A 19506-nucleotide genomic window follows, 5' to 3' on the forward strand; every position below is an offset into this window, starting at 1 on the left:
ACGGAAACTAGGCACTGTAATCATTCCTTCTTTCCTTCCTTCATTCATTCCAACGCTCATGCATCCTGTGATTCCACAAGCATTTATTTTCCCTGCACTGGGATTAGGCAGTTTCAAGGTACTAGAGATGGAGCAGGGAACAGTGAACACACTGGAGGAATCCCTGCCCTTGGGACCGTATATGCCATGGGGGAGGCAGGCGACAAAGACACAGATGTTTATAGCTGTTACTTGCTTAGTGTCTTTGTCTACTGCCCACCTGCAGTGTGGTGTTGCTGCTGGTGACATGGAGAATCATCATAGTCACTGCCCCCAGTCCTTTCTCTTGAGTCTTCACTGGCTTCTCCCCTGGCTTTCTCCTCTAAATGGACACTATAGGATGGTTGGTCTTTGTCAACCTTACTCTCTTCAAGCATTCTAAGTTTTTCTAATTAATAGAACAATTTCCATTGCTCCATTAAAATTTTATGGTCATGTTCAAGTTCTCTGTGTGAGAAGCTGGACTTCCAAGCCCCAGAGAGTACTAATTCCCTCTTCGTCACGGGGTCCAGGCATGGCAAATGCTGTCAAAACCTTATGGATAAGGGTTTGTTTTGTTTTGTTTTTAAGTTTAAAGGGAGATTTCTTTTCTTTCTATATGCATCTACATTACACTTTTTAAAAGAAAGAATCAGATAATACAGAATTAAAGTAACTTTTCAAAAAAAAGACAGACATTTTATTGATAACACCATCCCTTACACAAAGCTCTTGTTTTTATTTTTCTGGGCTCACGTACTTTCCAAAATTCTTCTACTGTCAAGTAAATTATAATAGCATCCAATTTCTTGCTTCTCTGTTCTACTCTCTGCATTGTAACAAAAATGGTCTTTCTAAAACACTGCATATTTTCACATCTTACATACTCACACATACACACTCAGCTCCATTCAGTGACTTTGAACCTTATGCTCACACACAAAATGGTGACAATCTGTCCCTTCAAGAAATGATCAAAAACAGAATTAGAAGTAGTGGTCTAATATAATTGCCTTCATGTGTTTTGTTTGTTTCCTCCCTAAAATAATTTTGAAAATGTGTGTATGTTCATGAAGCTTTGTAAGTTAGCTAAAATGTTACATACGTTAAATAGTTGCCATGTTGTAAATATTAACAGCTGATATATATAACATTGCATTACTCTTTTCAACATGTTTAGTGAAATAAAAATTTAAATATCTCTGCAGTATATGATCAATTATTATCTATTTAAAATGACATAAACAAGTTTTCCTTTATAGGTGTCTTTCTCCTGAACTTGTGTTTTCATTCAAATTTCCCCACAAAAAATGTATGCTAATATAATACAAATTTATGTCTTAAAATTTTAATAAGAACCCTATCATTTCAAGGGCAAATGTATGTATGTAAAGTAAAATTAATTTTTAAAAAATTTCCATGACCATAAGGCTTCAAATGTTAATATTTTCTTCTAGATTGAGTTAGCATTACTATTACTATTGGTACTAAATTAATCAAAACCACACAAATATCTTGCATCCTTTAATTATTAAAGTTTAAGAGTAAATTTTAGTTGCAAATTCTTCTCTTAATGAAATTGTAGGATTTCCCCTCCCCACCCCAAGTGGTTGATAACCCTCTGGATGAATTTTTCTTCCGTAGAGAATAGTTCTACATCACTTCCACTCCTTTGTATTATTATGGAGTGTGCATTAAAAAAATATTATTCAGATAAATGGTTAGCTAGGCATAAAAGGAATGTTGTTAGAGCAAAGTTACTCAAATCTTTGAACTTCTTCCAAGCTTAGGCCAAAAATAACATGGTAGCTATCTTCAAGACTTATTTTTAATAATCTAGCAGCTGACAGTTTGATTAGGTCTTCTTTCAATTTTGTTGAAAGCAAAGAATCAAAAACCGTCTGCTGTATAAAGAATCATTTACCTGGTTTCTCTGCATGGATAGTACTCTGAAGGGTTGCTAGCCTTCCACCCTAAGTCCTGGTCCTCAGGTACCATGCAGCACGTTACAGTTAAGGAGGAATGCAAAGAATGTCTTTTGTGTGTGACTTGCCAGAAGTAGACGTGGAAGAGATGGCCTTGGCAATAGATTTAGTCTCGGCAAATCTGTCTTAGGAAAGAATTCACATAGAAGCGGCAGATGTGTAAATTGAGTCTCTTAAAACTGTCTCTGCTCAGGTATCTCTCAGAAAGGCCTCATGTGTGGTATCCTGTTTAGAGCCTAGTGGACAGAGGACCAGGAACTGTATCTTTCTATTTAGACACCAGGTGGTGGCCTGAGACAGACCATCTGTGGGTGGTCAATGGACACGGGACTCAGGAAGTCTGTCCTGGGAGTCATGAAGGGTGAAGGGGAAAGCCAATCATTTTGTTCTGGTCTAGGCCTACATGATACTGACAACTAATGCAGTTCAGTTGACATTGCTGTTATGGTTATTACATATTTTGATAGAAATTTTCAGAGTCAATCAGGCTCTATAGACTATATTTTTCTCATTTCATTTTCCTGTTAGCATAGTAAACAGACAGCATTGGAATCATTTAACATATCTTCAAAGCCTGCAAAAACAAACCAAAAGTGAAGGTCAAATAATCTATGCATATTACAAGAGAAAATCTGTTTTCTGTTTGTCAAACACATGACCATCCTGATGAAATCTGGGAGGAAAAAGTTTAAAAATGAATTCCAATGGAAATTTAGAAAGGAAACCCTAAAACTTCCTTCAAGAATGACTTGAAAAAAAATCAATTGTTCTTCCTAAGTGCATTAAGTACATTTAATATTCTTCTACTTTATGTAGAGGTTAATATGACAGGACCAGAGGTAATAAAAATGCTGACCAGAAGATACAATAAAATGCAGTTTTTACCTGTATTTAAGCTTTTCTCTATTAACAAAATAAGGTGCCTCTAGAAGCTGAATTAATTCTTTCAAGTTAAAGAAGTTTTAAAATACTGTCCTGAAAGATATAATTTATAACATGCAACAAATTTAATTACCAATAGACTCTGTTACCTATGTGGTTAGGAGGATAGTTTGTTTGTCCTAGGATGATGTGAGCAATATCCTTAGAGCTCAATAAAATTCGTTTTTTATTTTTCCACCACCATTGATCCCCCTGTACCCCCTTCCACCTACACCAACGCCCTCACCCCCCCTCAATCACCAGTCCGTGTCCAAGATTTCTTTCTCTCTCTTTTTTCTTTTCCTTTTTCTGGATTCCTCCATGCCCTCCCCACCAGAGCTGTCATCCTGCTCTCTATCTATGAGTCTGACTCTATTTTTCTTGTTAGTTCAGTTTATTCATTAAAGTCCACATATGAGTGAAATCAATAAGAAATTATGGTGAATGGCATTTCTCAGATTTACACCATGAACTGAAATAACATGAGTCTAATAGCATTTTTTTACTAGAAAATGGTATTATGGAGCAAATACCCCTAATAACTACTCAGCAGATACAATAGAAATGAATAAAAGCATCCTATCTTAACCACCCACAAATGGTCCTAAAGTTTTCAAAATGTATATAAAATCCTCAACATAGGAATCAACCACATGAACTTTTATTTATTGCTCAATTATCAGGATGTTCAATGAAATCCTATTAACTTTTTCAGAATACCTTCTTTTTACTAAAACCTGTCAAGGTGGACAGGTACCTCAGGACCATGGCACTGGGAGGGCTTCTTTTGGGGGAAAAAATGTAGAAATGTCAACTGAGATGCCTGGAAAACATAGTTGATTCTCCTCACATGTCATCATTGCAGTGATGTTATCACTGCAAAGTACTGTCCTTATTTCTGTACCACATATGCTGCAATTTACATGTTAGTTTCATCCTCCAGGATGAATCTTTTGAAACTGAAAAATTATTCAAGTGTCCCTGCATTATTGAGGGAACAATCTTTTCACATGCCTTGACACCAAACATTAGAAGTAGTGTTTTTGAATCCCTCCTAACCAAATACTCCCATGAATCATTTCATGGAATTTGCTTTGGCTGATATATTCTCATCTCCCTCACGCATTCCCAGAACTCTGGAAATGTCGAAAATATTGAAAGCCATCCGGTACACCCAGTAATCCTGCGTAGACTCCTATCAAGCTGTCCTTAGAAGATGTTTATTTAGATAAAAGTGAAAAGAAACATTAAATCCGTGAACAGTCCAAAGCTGCTGAACTTTGCATGCTCCTAACATTTCACTCTGTACTTCTTTTCTCCCCTTTGAGCTTCTCCTCTTCTCTGAGAGTTTCTTATGGTGAGTTCCCACGGGTCTGTTTTGGGCGAAATTGGGGTCTGCGCTCACTCTCTGTTTCTTGTACATTCATTTGAACCCCAGGAAATTCTCACCTGTCCTTTTGGAGATGTAGATCTTGCTCTCCGGTAACTGTGAAATCCCCCATTCATTTTCATTACAGCCCTTCGAGCACTGCTAATACATGGCGATGCGTGTTAAATATTTATGGAATGGACTTAAGAATGAATTCATTTATTCCCTTCCACTCCATGACCATAGGAAGAAGAGGAGAAAAGAAATGTTTTTTCTTGGTGCAGTGCTGTCTTTTTCCTTTTTCAAAGATCCCACTTAGGTTTTGTTCTCCTTATTGGTTTTTGTTTTTTGTTTTTTTCTGAAGGGTAGAATCACCACTGGCCTGCCTTGGAGGATCTCTTCCCAGTCAGATTTCCCCATGGCCATAGACATTTCCAAGCAATGTTTTTGTCTTTGCTGATGACAGGCTGTGGCTCTCTTGTCAGCCAGGAGATCAGAACATGGCCAAATTGTGTTGCGCAATCAATCTCCTTTACACTTATGTTGCAATGTTCTCTTTCTCCTAACATAGGACTTTTTCGGAAAAGGTTCATGCTGGTACTTTGCAGGAGGAAGTGAAGAATGGGAATTTCCCATGGAAACACATTGATGCTTTGAGTCAAGGGACTCTCATTCATGGCTCATTAGGAACTGGAATGACTAATTCTAATGGAAATGACAGGAAAGCATATTGGTATTCATGGAGAACTGTTGACAGATATCAATAGGCTGATAGATGGTAGATAAAATTAACCCGAATTCCATATCCATGTGTTCTGCATAAAAATCTACCAAACACCACAATATGATGTTTATTTATTTTCATATTACTCATCTCCCACCATATGCCAGCTCCTTTTACTAGGCATTTAAAGTTATACAAGATCCAGGCAGAATGACTGATTGGATTTTACATTCTTGATAATGTCACATCCCCTTAGTTTCAAGGCAGCTTGTGTGCACTCCAAAGCAGATACGTTATGAGTGTGTTAGTACCAGTGTACCGAGGCTAGAAATTCATGGCTTTTACCAAAGTGGATTATCACATCAATGACTCATATTTAAACTCACCATTAAAAGGTTTCTTCTAAATGAAGTAATATTTAAGCTATAATTTCTAACTGAAGAAGACAGCTATTCCCAGATGAGACACTTAGGGATCTTATTTTACATTCTGTGTTCACATTTTGAAAATTTACATTTGGTTGAGGTTCAGAATCTCAAGGAGACTGCCCCAATAAAAGTCATTATCACAAGACCTCCTCATGGCAGCGCAAGGTGAAATTAATATGGTATTGTGCTCTATTGGATAAACATATTAGGAAGCCCTGTGAAAGAAATGTTTCGTAGAAAGAGATGTTTCATTCTAATGATGAAAAATGTCCACTCTGTGGGTGTGTGCGTGTGATGTAAGTGCTATTTGGAATTATTCCAGTCTATCAAGTGAGTAATAACATACATACTCTAATTTCTATGGCAGTTTTATTTATTTTTTAGAGAATGAAATTAAATACAGAAAGTATAGATCTAAGTAACATTGAATTTGTGACATAATCTGACAAGAAATAAGAGCAATGGCAAGAACTGACGTAGATTTAACTCACCTCACTTTCCATGTCCTGGTTATGTTTTTAAATGTTTCATGGCCTTGATGTTACTTAAACTTGACTTTGGAAATTCTGCAGTTACGGTTTGGTTTTCAGGCATGTAAATTATGTCTATTTCTTTTCTCCCAAACCCAGCAAGTTCAGTCATCATTTCATGGCTTTCAAATGCTTCATAAGCCTCATGCTTTTGTGGGGAGATTTCTAATTAAGGATTTACATTTTTTAAAATAGGCTGAATTTTTGTCACAGTGGTGCTGTAAACATTTGTCATTCATAAAGGAAACATTTTCCCTTCAGGCTCTGATTTGTAATTAGTAATTGTTTCCTTTCTTGTTCGTGTTCTCTCTCAATGGTACAAGATGGAGTGAAGATGGTTTTAGTGCATACACGTTAGTCAACATGTATTTGTACTCAAATATTCAATCAACATCCAAAGGCCCAAAGGTTTTCTGTTTGTATGAGGAAAAGTCATCGTCACCAACCCACCACTGAGCAGCAGTTGAAATAATAGTAGGTGACTTTTCAAGAGAAAATGTTATGGTATTACTCAGGTTGTAGTCTGCACATCAAACTTACGATGGTATCATGTAATTTAAGGTTAATATTATGTAACTGTTTTAATGTAACTACCTGGCTAACTATAGCCTCTAGTTAGTAATTAAGAACTGTGTCTTTAGCTCTGAAAAAAATTTTTTAAATTGCAATTATGATAATATGAATTTGTTAATGGTCTTTCTATCACTATGTTTAAACAGCTTTATGAAGATACAATTTACATATTATAAGGCTCACTCATTTAAAGTGTAGGAATCAGTGCTATTTTTAGTATATTTACCATATTTTGTTGTGTATAATGTGCACCCATGTGTTTGTGCACATTATATGCAGGATTATTATACCCATGGTATGTAATAGTTATATGCATGTATAATGCACATCCTTAATTTCCCTAAAAAAATTGGAGAAAATGAGTGCATTGCTGACATGGTTTTTTTTTATAACGTTTACAATGAGTCTGTAAATTACTCTGAGTAGTCGCTATATTAACAATATTGTCTTCTACTACATGAACACAGGATGTTTTTCCACTTATTTAGGTCTTCTTTAATTTGCTTCACCAATGTTTTATAGCTTTCAGTATAAATTTCTATTACCTCCTTGGTTAAATTTATTCCTAGATATTCCATTGTTTTCTACATTATCATAAATGGAATTGTTTTCTTAATTTCTTTTTCAGATTGTTCATTGATAGCGTGTAGAAACTTTTTATGTGCTGATCTCATATCCTGCAAGCTTGCTGAATTCATTTATTAGATCTAGTCATTGTGTGTGTGTGTGTTTTGGGATTTCCTATATATAGAATTTTCTATCTGTGAATAAAGATGGTTTTAATTCTTTTTATTTTCAAATTTGGATACCTTTTATATTTCTTCTTTTTTCTGTAGCTTATTGATCCTAGCTAAAATTTCCAGTACAATTTTGAAGAGCATTTAAAAGGCCTCCTTGTCCTGTTCCTCATCTTAGGAGAAATTTTTCAGTCTTCCACCTTTGAGTATATCAGTTGTAGGTTTTTCACAAATGCCCTTTATTATGTTAGGAAGTTCTCTTTTATCCCCCATTTTCTCTGTATATTATCATGAAAGTATTGGATTTTGTCAAAAGCTTTTTCTGCACCAGTTGAAATGATCATGTGGTTTTTGTTTCTTTGTTCTATGAATATAATGTATTATATTGATCGATTTTCTTATGTTGACACTTGCATTCTTGGGATAAATCCTACTTGGTCATGGTGTATAATATTTTAATAAGCTGTTGGATTCCATTTGCTAGTATGTTGTTAAAGACTTTTGTCCTCTGTTTATAAGAGATAATGGTCTCAGTTTTCTCCCCTAGTTAATGTCTTATCTGGTTTTGGTAATAAGATAATGCTGGTCTTTTAGAGTTCAGAAATATTTCCTCATCTTCTATTTTTTGAAAGAGTTTAGGAGGATTTTTTGTTAGTTAATTAAATGTTTAGTAGAATCCACTAGTGAAGCCATATGATCCAATTTTCTTGGCTGGGAAGCATTTGATTACCAATTCAATCTCTGTACTTATTATAGGTCTAATCACATTTCCTATTTTCTCATGATTTGATCTTTGTAGGTTGTTTCTAGGAATTAGTCTGTTTCATCAAGAGTATCAAATTCGTTGATGTCTATATTAGTTTCCTAAGGCTACAATAACATATCACCACAAAATGAGTGTTTTAAAAAAACAAATTTATTCTCTACCCGTTCAGGAGGCAAAAGTCTGAGATCAAAGTGTCAACAGCCTCAGTCCCTTCTGAAGGCTCCGAGGGAGACACTGTTCCATCTGCCTCTCCCAGCCTCTGCCATCTCCTGGGAAAAGAAAGGTCTCAGATCCATAACCTCGATTGATACCCTTAGAAACTAGAAAAAGAAGAACAGATAAAACCAAAGAGTTTTTTAAATTTATATATAATATATATATTATTGTAGTATTTTTCCATTAGCATTTTGTTTATCTCCACTTAATCCTTATTATTTCCTTCTTTTTGCTAACTCTGGTTTTAGTTTGCTCTAGTTCCTTAAGGTATAACATTAGATAATGAATTTGAGACATTTTCTTTTAATATAGGCATCTCTGACCACAAGTTTTTGTATGTTGTGTTTTCACTTTCATTCATCTATGTATTTTCTAATTTCCCTAGTGATGATGTCTTTAACCTATTGGTTGTATAGAGTGTGTAGTTTAATTCCCACATCTTTGTGAATTTTCTAGTTTTCCTTCTGATATTAATTTCTAGTGTCATTTCATTGTAGTTCAGAGAAAATGCTTAGTATGATGGCAGTTTTTAAAAATTTCTTGAGATTTGATTTAGCAATGCTTATTTTTAAACGGAAACTCAGCGTTCTCTTTCTTTATTAAACATTCTCCTGGTTGTTGTTTTGTAAAATGAGATTTGAATTCTGAGAAAGCGGGTGCTGTCATTTGCTGACTAGTTTATCGGTGGCTTTCGGTGGCAGGCCCGCCTCTTGGCATTTCCTACCCCCGACCTCTGTGCGGCCACTCACGTCCTGTGCTGTCCTCAGGACGTGGCTGCCTTCAGAAGCCACTTCTGTCAGCGCCTACTTCCTGCTTTGGAGCTCCACGCCCTTTCATGCATTTCCTTTACACCGCACTTACCCAAGACAAATAATTTCTCCCCTGAAATGATCTGAAAATCAGTGTATTCCAAACATCCCAATCCTGGTCCAAAGTCTATATATTCCTCTCCATAAATGTGGGATAAATGAGAGCTGCATGAGTGAACAGGGAAGAACCCAATTCAAGTTCTCATGGACTTATTACAAAGCTTACATACAGGAAACTGATAGTTGAAGAATTATAATTCACATTACTTAACAGGAAAACAGCTCTGAATGGAATTCAATCATTCTTGAGGGATTTAAAAGACACTTCAGAGTGTGGTGATATATTGAGATGATGAGTAGAAACATCTCATGATTTAATATGACTATAGATTAGAAACTGTGTAGAATGGTGTCGACTCTTGCTCAAAAGAACACATTTTGAATTTATATTAGTTAAAGAATTCACTGCCATTTAACTTGTTTTTCTTTCAGGAGCAGAAAATAGATATGTTTACTTTATCAATTTGGCTATATTATTTCCATTTAAAAAAGCACTTGCTGGGTATATTTTCATTGCATATAAATATAATTTTATAACTTCTATGGGTTTTTCTGCTTTTTAAAAATATTTTAAGAGGCAGTCTTATTTTACATTGACTACTATCAGGAATTGCTAATGTGAGCACCAGTGCTTGAATGGTGGTCCAGAAACACAAAGCTTAAGTATATTAAAGACCTGCAATAAATCGCTGTTATATGGTTAAGGGGAGGCTATGTCTCACATAACATTTAGAAAACATTAAGAAGTATTTGCTATCACATCCTGACACACATAGCTGGCTGGGTAGGTAAGTCTCAGTGCTCTCTCCCAGCACAGCTATGTTAAGGGCTCTTTTTGTATTCCTTGCCATGTTTCAATGTATCTTGCTTTAGCCTTTTGAAAAAGAAATACAAGTAACAGTAAAAAACTTACAAGGTTACAAACTTTGAGTTCAAGTATTATGTTATTTTATTTACTTTTCAATTATTTTACAAGGAGCCTTAGTTGTAAATTATATTATTATTTCTCAAATTCTATTAGTATTTCTCAAAATTAGTCAGCTATAATATCTACTATAAAAATGATCATTTATAAGTCATTTATTAGATACAAACAGTATCAAGAGAAGTTAACAGAACTAAATCCAGTAGGAACCATTGACTATTTTCTTATTTCCCTGTAATGCTATGAGTTCTGACAAAAGATTACTACTGGTGAAGAACAAAATGTAAAAGTTATATGAGAGCACAAACAAGTACAAAAAGATTATCAATCACAACTTATTATTTTTTTTACTTAAAGAAACTGTTTTCTTAAAACCAAACTAGTACCACTCTCATAAACATCTCAACTTGTCCTTTCACTTGTTTATTTCCCAATATGCTTTGAATATCTGGGAAGCTACAGCTACATTTTATTTCTGTTTCTTTTTTCTTTCTTATTTATTGTTTATGCTGTTACAATTGACCCTCCGCCCACCTGCACCCCGCCCCTGTCCCCCCACCCCCATGCCATCAACATACCACACCATTGCCCGTGTCCATGGGCCGTGCATGCATGTTCTTTAGCTGATCCACTCACTTCTTCCATATCGCCAACTTTAAAAAACAATTCAACATTGTCTTTCTCAAGATAGATTGTATTCTTTATTGTTGCTAAATGAACACAATATTCTTCAGTAGAAAAAAATTTTAATATTTCACCAAATATACAAATTTGTGGCAATATGTGCTTGAGAAGTAACCTATTCTCAATTTTAAATTTGAGCTTTCAGAACTCTTTTCTTGGTTTTGCCAAATATACAGATTCATCTACTATTTCAGAATTGTTAATTTTTTTAGTATTGTGTATTTTCCAGAGATCAGCTGGTTAATGCTGTGCATCTGATATTTGTTAGAACTCGATGAGGCTAGAATACAGGTATGGATATCATTCAGAGAAAACTCACCATAAATTTAAAAGGAGATAACACACCTATTGAAACAACTAAAATTTTAAAAAAATACAGTGATAAGATCAAATACCAGCAATGATGTGGGGAAAACTGGGTCTCTCACACATTGCAGGTGGAAATGTAAAATGTTAGCAATCATCTTGAAAGTAGTTTGGCAGTTTCTTACAGAACTATACATGCACTAACCATTTGCCTCATCAAGTACACTCCTGAGCTTGTATCCCAGAGAAATGAAGACTTATATTTATGCAAGAACTTGTGCGTGAAAGGTTGTAGAAGTTTTATTCCTAATAGCAAAGTACTATTCCTAATAGCGAAGAACGAATAGTCAAGCAAATTCTGCTACATCCAAACCATGGAATACTATTCAGCAATAAAAAGGAATGAACTATTAATCCACGCAACTGGGATGGACATTGACAAGGGTTTTATGCTCAGTTTTCAAAAGTGAAGCTAAAAAGATCCCATACTACATGATTCCATTTAAATAACATTCTTGAAAAGGACAAAATCATAAAGATGAAAAAGAGATCAGTGGCAACAGACTGCCAGGTGACAGAACAAGGAGTGGGGGGTAGGTAGCTTAAGAAGGTCCTTTTCTAATGATGGAAAAAGGTGGTATTTTGATTGTGGAAGAATTATGAAAGCCTGTACACGGGATAAAATTGCATAGAAGTGTACGTGCATACAACCACACACACATACTCACAAAGGAATTCAAGGAGAAAAAAATCATGAGAACAGAATGAGGTCTATGGCCTATAGTAGTGAGCAGCAATGTACCAATGTCAAGTGCCTCCTTGTGATGTTGTACTATACCTACATGAGATGTTGCCATCGAGGGGAAGTGAGTGAAGGGCATCCAGGACTCCACTATTTTTGCAACTTCTTGTGAGTCTATATCGATTTCAAAATAAAAAGATTTCTTTTTCAAGTAGGTATAACACAATTTTAAAGTGCTATTAAACATTTAAAAAGAGAACTATCCTTTCACAGAACTGGCATTTAAACAACCTTCTTTTCAGAGACTTACTTCTAAAAGTCTTCAGTTTGAAGTGATGATTTTTTTTAAATTTTAATCCAAGCATGCAGTTGTGTCAATTCAAAAAATATGGTCTGTGAACATGAAAGCTTCAACTTTGATCCTCCTCCACTCTCCATTTTCTTCTTCAAACACCCTTTACTTGACCAGGAAGGATGTCATTTCCAAAAGTGCTGAGAGAGCCACATTTAACTTGAACAGCATTGTTCTTTTAGGTTATTAAGTCTGTTCAATTTTCTCTGTTGGTTGCCACCCTGATTGGAGACTCTTCTTAAATGTCAGACTGAAAAAATCATACTTGTTCCAATACAATAAAAAATAAATAAAAGTAAAAAAGCAAAGCTTTGGAATTAATGCAATAAATAACCTTTAAAAACAAAGTTTAAAAGTAACAACAATTGCATGTGAGTTGTATACAACTATCTGCTTCTTTCTTTTCCCCATCAATATCAATGTGGCCAAGAAGTTGGGAAGCACAATTAGAGAGTCCAATTTAAAAAGTACATATTGAGCACCTAAATCATAATCAAAATAATTTATAGTGATGTGCATGTTTTACAGAGTGGTATAGGGTATAATGATGAAAAGGAGTCCACACTGTCCAAGAGATCTCAGATTTGCACCCCCAATTTTGACAACTGCCCCAGGTTTAACTAGGACACTGAGTGAGAAGAAGGAAAGCATTATATAATACCAATGGCAAGGAAATCAGAAAATCTAAAAGAGTTAACAGAAGAAATTACTTAGCCAGCTCATGAAAAAGGGTAGGCCTCTGGAGAAAGGCTTCAGGGTCTAGAGAGAAATTGGAAGGCTGTGGAAAACAAAATCCTGTGGACAAAGCTTTGTAGGACCAAAACCATGCCAAATAAGTAAAATGTGTAAGTATTCAAAATTCCACATTGGTTCTACATTGAGAATACAGAATATTTTCTCTATCCCTGTAACTGGCTTCAAATAGATGTAAATAAAAGAAAATTTTTAAAAACTAGTACTCAATTTTGGATAAGATTTGGCATTTTCAACAAAACAGTGTATCTGGAGAAGATGCCAATGGTGGCACAGATGGATATTCAAAAGGGAAGTTGCTAGAGTCCTCACTTTTATTCTCCCTTTTTTTTTTACTGTTGGAAAATTGATTTTAGAATTAATGGTATTAAATCATTCTCTAAATATTTTTATGAAAGAAGACCAATTATAGTTTACTTCACTTACTTGATTTGAAGTACCTAACGCACTCTCTATCATAAATCATGTTCATTCTACTTTATTAAAGCCAACATTAAATTACCAGGAAAAGTAAAAATCAGAAAGGATATTACTATGAAATGAGTCAAGAATGAGATGGATTAAGGGATGGATAGAAGGATGGATAGATGTATAAAAAAGCAAGTGTAAGAAAATATCAAATGTAGAATCTAGGAGTGGGAATATGGGTGTTCACTATGAAAACCTTTGAACTTTTCTGTATGTTAGAAAACTTTCATAAAATTTGGGGGAAAGCATAAAACAAGCAAACAAATAAAAAAGATAATTGGAACTTTCAGTACCTAAATAAATAAATGCTTCCTGAAATAATGTACTAGTGACTTTGTCAGTACACAACATAAAAGTTGAAAAAAACGTTATAAAAACCAAAGCCTTGTATTAAGAACTTCACATGAGGTTTCAAGGTAAAGGATAAGGTGGCAGAGATTAGCGATGGCTGTCAAAAGTTTCCACTTACCATAGAAATACCTTTTATTGCCCTGCCTTTGCAGAGGAGTTGTGCTTTGTCAGTATCTGAGTGTGCAGACATGTAAATGTCACCTGTGGGCCCAGACATGCACCAGAAGAGCATGCATGTACTTGCACCAGAAGAGCAGCATGTACTTGCCTCACTTCCATACCGAAACTGTATGGAGCCAACCAAATAAATCTGACAATAATGTTTGTGTATAATCTATGAAAAAGAGCTTTCAGTATTTGGTTGATGTTGTTGGGGGTCCACACTCTTTTAAGTATTCTTTCCACTTGAAGTCAAATCGGAATTTTCAATGAGCCTAAAAAAGGCCTCATTGGTTTGCAGTGAATCAGCACAGGAAGGAGCAGGGGGCTCTCCTTATTCTCATTGTCAGTTGATTCATTATCAACTCCTCCTCTGAATTACTGCAAGGCTTACTCCTCACATTCAGCACTGGATCCATTTCCACAAAGTTCCAGAACTGCAAAGCTTCAGAGGCCCGAAGCTTCAAAGCTCCTTGGCGGCACCATTGCTTCTAAGCAGGTCTGGATATCAGAAATCCCGGACAAGCTGATATTGATCCTTTTAAAAAAGTTATGTACAGAGGAAGTGTATCTGGCAGCCTCCTTTAGAAACAGGGTCAAATAACCCCTTGGAAAATTTTCTAAAGGTGTCACATTAAATTTTAATAATACCTACATTTTTATGGGGCTTTTAACTTCGCAAATTGCTTTCATATGCATTATCTCATTTCACGTTCTATTGCAGTGAAACACTGTCTAGGTTTTGGTGCTGAATTACAGTGACATAGACAGCAAATGTTGATGGAGACGTTTCAAGAAAATTGGTTGTTACTATGCCAAACAGAAGGATTGAACAGGAACCACTGGCTTCAAGATCAAGCCTCACAAAGGGTTCAGGTTCTGATGGTTCCTTTAACTCTCTGTTCTATTGCCGGAGGTTTACCAGAACCATTTCATCTATTTAAAAAAAGAGAGACAGAGAGAGAATGAACTACTTCCTTTTCTCCCTCCCATCCTTCTTATTTCGGACTTTGTTTTCTTTTTGATAAACCCGCAGGTCAGTCCGACTCCAGGCTGCATCCGTGCCCTCATGAAGATGCTCTACTGCCCGTACTGCCGCGGGCTCCCCGCCGTGAGGCCCTGCAACAACTACTGCCTCAACGTCATGAAGGGCTGCCTGGCCAATCAAGCCGACCTGGACACGGAGTGGAACCTGTTCATAGGTAAGGAGCGCTTCAGCGCGGCCGTCTGTCTGGTGGCAGGCTCAGGGCTGCCATGGCTTCGGAGATGGTGACTTGCTGAGACATTTTTTAAGAGCACGACACCCAGCGGTGTTTAGCACAGTGTAAGCATTATTTTGCATTTTTCTTCTCGTTTTATTCGGAAAAGTAAGACTTGTGTACTGTGAGGAACAGTCCTGTTAAAGATTGTAGAAGCCAGCAGCTGTATTGAGTTAGCTGATGTCTCTGATGGAGATAAAAGTGGCCTGTGTTGAATTTCCGTGAGTGTTTCGAAAGATTCTCCTAAAAGAAATCCACAGTACTGTGTCTTTTGTATTTGTATTACTTCAACCGAATCGCGGACACACAGATGTTGCAAGGGAGCAGGAGGAGACTTCGTCCCCTTCCCCACCCCCAAACACAAACACAGCAGAGCCAAACCCTGAACGCTGAGTTTTGCTGTGGAAAAATGAGAATTGCTTTATTTGCAGAGCACAAAGCAGGGAGAACAGGGGGCTGTACTGCTTCAAGCCCAAACTCACCAATGGCGGATAATTGGAAGGTTTTACGGGGCTGGGGCACAGGCGCTGATGGGGCAATTTTTCACTGGAGGACCTTGGGACTCAGGCATTTATGATAAGGGTCTTCTGCAAGGGATCCTCCTGGACATGGACGCTTAGCTTCTGAATGGGTTCCGGTGTTCAAGTTCCGGTCATGTCTGAAAACTTTGGTTCCGTGGGGAGAGGCGAGACTTTGGTTCCGGGGGCAGCTAGAGGACTGGGTGGACACGTTTGCAGTGCTCTCTCTGTAAAATAACTGAAAGGTTGTATTAATCCCCATCTGCTTTAAGGCATCCAAACCAGTTTTAAGCTGTTCAACGTGATTTGTGTGCTGTTTCAATATTAGTAAACAACAACTTCCTTAAACACCTATGATGAAAATAGCGCAATATTTTTGCTAAAATATGCAAATTTTCTCCCTCGTTCTGTGGAACAGAATGCATGGGGCACACCAGCATGAATCAGCCTTTCAGTCTTTAGAAGGGAGGAGGAGAGGGGGTGGGGGCGAGTCAGGGCAGGCCTGTAAATCACGCCTCACATCTTAAGTTGCAGAAATCACTCAGGGGTTGCACTGCCAAAAGATATTTCCCAAATAGCTACCCAAGGATAAAAGGACACATTTTATAGGCAGGCTTCTCTCAGGAAAATACACAGGCCTTGAAAGAGTAAATCTATTTTCTCTCCCCTCTGTCAAATGGCCTTCAAATAAAAGTACTTTCAATTGCATTTACTGCAATTGCATAGTGACAAGCAGAGTGGTGCAAAATAACAGTGTCATTCCTCAGCCTCAGAGGCCCTCATCATTTATGCAAGCCTCTAAACCCAAATGCACGCATAAAGGCTGCTGACATCTTAGATTTGAGCAAGACAGGAAAAGGAACTAGAAGATGTGTTTAAATACAGAGAAATTTAAGCCCGCTGTGCAAAGAAAGATGGGCTTAGGTTATGGGTATTCAGCTTTGGCAATGAAACCCATTGGCCAACACACTATTCTGCTTAGAAAGTCCCGAGAAAATGGCTTTGAGGTTTTATAAAAAGATGTGAGAGCAGGTAGATTCAAAGGGAAGTCATCTAGCAAAATCTCAGACATCATTTTGAAGAGAATAAATTGAAATGCTATTCTCTCTCCTTTCAGTGGGTGGGCAGAATCTGTTTGGATGATTTTGGATTACTTCATTTGAAAAGTGAGGGAGTTTTTTAAAAGTTAATCATTTAGGTACTCTTCTCATTCAAAAGCTGTATTTTTTTTTTGTTAAGATTTTGGAGGCGAGTATGAATAAAATATAATCAGAATGAACTTGATCTTCTGAAATATACATTTAGATTAATTTTGGCAAGCACTCTACCCAAATAATGTTAATAAAAAATCTAAAAAGATTTGCATATTTTAAAAACCAGTTTCAAGTCATAAAGACTATTCATTCTTTTGGGTTGAAACTGCCTAATTCATAGCACAGTTAAATTGTCTTTTTTCAGTCTGCAACTTATTGATGAAAGCAGATGTGTGGATTTTGTTACTTAGAGCAGGACATGATTAAGAATGAGAATATGAGCTTTTTAGCTTGTAAGAGCAACAGTGACTTCTTAATTGGCTTTTCTCCTCAGTGCTGGCTGGCTATTTCGATGTAAAACAAATCCTTAAACTTTCTGTCAGTTGGGTTTCCTAGATGCGAATTTCATATGTAATTAAGTCTGGAAAATCATTTGATTGAAAAACTAAAAGTTGAACCCACCAAGTGTTTTAAAGAAAGTTAGTCCTACATTAATATATATTCATACCCATTTTCCCCCTATCTCATTTGATGTATTAATGCTAGAGACCTCTGAAAAAATCCTTCCAGTTTTATTTCTTCAGGTTTTGCTGTGGCAATGAGAACTGATCACCAACAGAGATAGCCAGAGCAAAATATGTCCTTGCTAATACTTCGCCCAATGTGAAAAGTTACTTCATAAATGCATCATAGAAATTAGTCAAATGTGCCAAATCCATTTCCCACACAGACACATCCAAGATGACAGTGTCACAGTGTTCATGAATGCATCAGCGAAGACCAGTGAGCAAATCAGTAATCCAACAAAAATTATATATAATAACCCTCTCTTTGGCTGGCACCTGCAACCATCACTCCTGGGCTTCCAAAGCATCTTTTCATCAGAACTATCACTTCTTTTGCTGTCAATTGCATGAGCCATCTCAGCCTGCTGCATTCATGTTCCATTTTATATATTTTAGAGGTTGTTCTTTATTATGTGCTCCTCAACAATGTTAACAGTGGCATGCAATCAACTGTCAATGAAAACAGGCATAGAGTTGGTGGCACATTCTCATGATCTTTACAAAGCCATGAAATAATTGAAAGTGATTTGTAACTGTTTAGGATTCAGCGGGTGTTTGAGTCATGTCTAAAGAAAGGCAATTCACTGATAAAATGAAATGTTTTAAGTGTTCAAGTAAAAACCCCAGTGGTATTCCATTTACTTCTGAGGTTCTGAAAGTTGTTTTTTTTTTTAAAAAAAAAAATTATTTATTTATTTTTGGAGAGAGGGGAAGGGAGGGAGAAAGAGAGAGAGAGAGAAACATTGATGTGTGAGAGAAATATTGCCTCTCACACTCCGCAGACCCGGGACCTCGTCCGCAGCCCAGGCATGTGCCCTGGCTGGAAACCGAGGCGGCAATCTTTCCATTGGGAGAACATGACACCCAACCCACTGAGTTACACCAGTCAGGGCTCTGTACGGGTTTTTAATCCTAGGGAGAAAAACATCAGGAAACTACTAGGGGTGCATGTTTTTTCTCCCCTGATTGCTTACTTTATTTTATTTTTTATTATTTTTTTAAATTAAATGTATTGGGGTTACATTGGTTAATAAAGGAATGCATTTGTGAAGTTATTCCTCCTTCCTACAGTAGTTACTAGATACAAATTTGGGGGTCGCTAGCTGTGTGCAGGGCATGGAGCTAAACTTCCTAAGGGATGCATTTTCAGAGTCCTCCTGTAGGAAGTTTAACTCCATGCACTGCACACAGACAGCACCCAGAACACTTATCAAGCAACTGTCATAGGAAAAGGGAATAACTCTTCACCTCTTAGGTAAGGTGCCTTCAAAAACAAAAGTTGCTGATAGCTTTGAGGACGGTGTGGACCCATTTCAGAGTAGCTGAAAAGTCTCCGTTCACCTCCGCCGGAACGCCCAGCGGCTCTTGGGGAGAACATGGGGTTCCCCAGCAAAAGCACAGCCCGGCTTCCACTTGCACTTGGACTTCTGCACCTAAACAAGCGGGCGTGCTGCGCAGCCCCCCTACGCGAGGAAGGAACACGAGAGTGGCTTCTAGCCGCCTGTTCTTTCAGAACCTACGCAGTAGGACAAGATTGTAATTAGAGGCATTGCCCGTCTCCGCTTAGGCACTTAGCCCGGGGGTTGCTATAAATCCATGCACAACTCATTTCAGCCTCACTTTAGAATGTTGCCTGAATGCAAAGGGGTTGTCTTGAAAAATTCATGTGAATTAAAGTTTCCTAGAGGGAAACAGTTTGTGGGCAAAATTTCTTGTTTCATTAATATCCTGTGGTTATTTCGAGTGTTTGGTCCTGATGCTAACCCTCTGTGGATAAGAATTGTTCTATTTGACAAGGGGCCTTGTTAAGGCTGAAATTACATTTATGTAGCTATAATAAATCTTGCTTCTAGTTTAAAAATCTAGGACATGTGGGACAGGCTCCTCCAAACATCTGGTATCTTCTATGACTTTATAGACTGTGAGAACCAGAGGGAGGAAAAAAAGAGGTTGTGGGTGTGGAAAAGCAAATGTGAGACCAAAGGCAGGGATCCTATTTTGTTCTGCAATATTTTTTATTATTGGCATCTGATA

General features: G+C 36.9%; 1 protein-coding gene across 1 annotated transcript in view; it reads left to right on the forward strand.

Moving 5' to 3' along the window:
- GPC6 (glypican 6) overlaps positions 1-19506 on the forward strand; it is a 987303-nt gene that overhangs the window by 650970 nt on the left and 316827 nt on the right. Inside the window, exon 4 of the mRNA XM_054586472.1 lies at positions 14913-15078. Within this exon, the coding sequence (XP_054442447.1) occupies positions 14913-15078 (166 nt within the window). The remainder of the gene's footprint in view (positions 1-14912; positions 15079-19506) is intronic.

This window comes from Pteronotus mesoamericanus, unplaced genomic scaffold, assembly GCF_021234165.1.
Source record: "Pteronotus mesoamericanus isolate MK-2021 breed Mesoamerican mustached bat unplaced genomic scaffold, CSHL_Meso_final contig_94, whole genome shotgun sequence".
Taxonomy (NCBI): domain Eukaryota; kingdom Metazoa; phylum Chordata; class Mammalia; order Chiroptera; family Mormoopidae; genus Pteronotus; species Pteronotus mesoamericanus.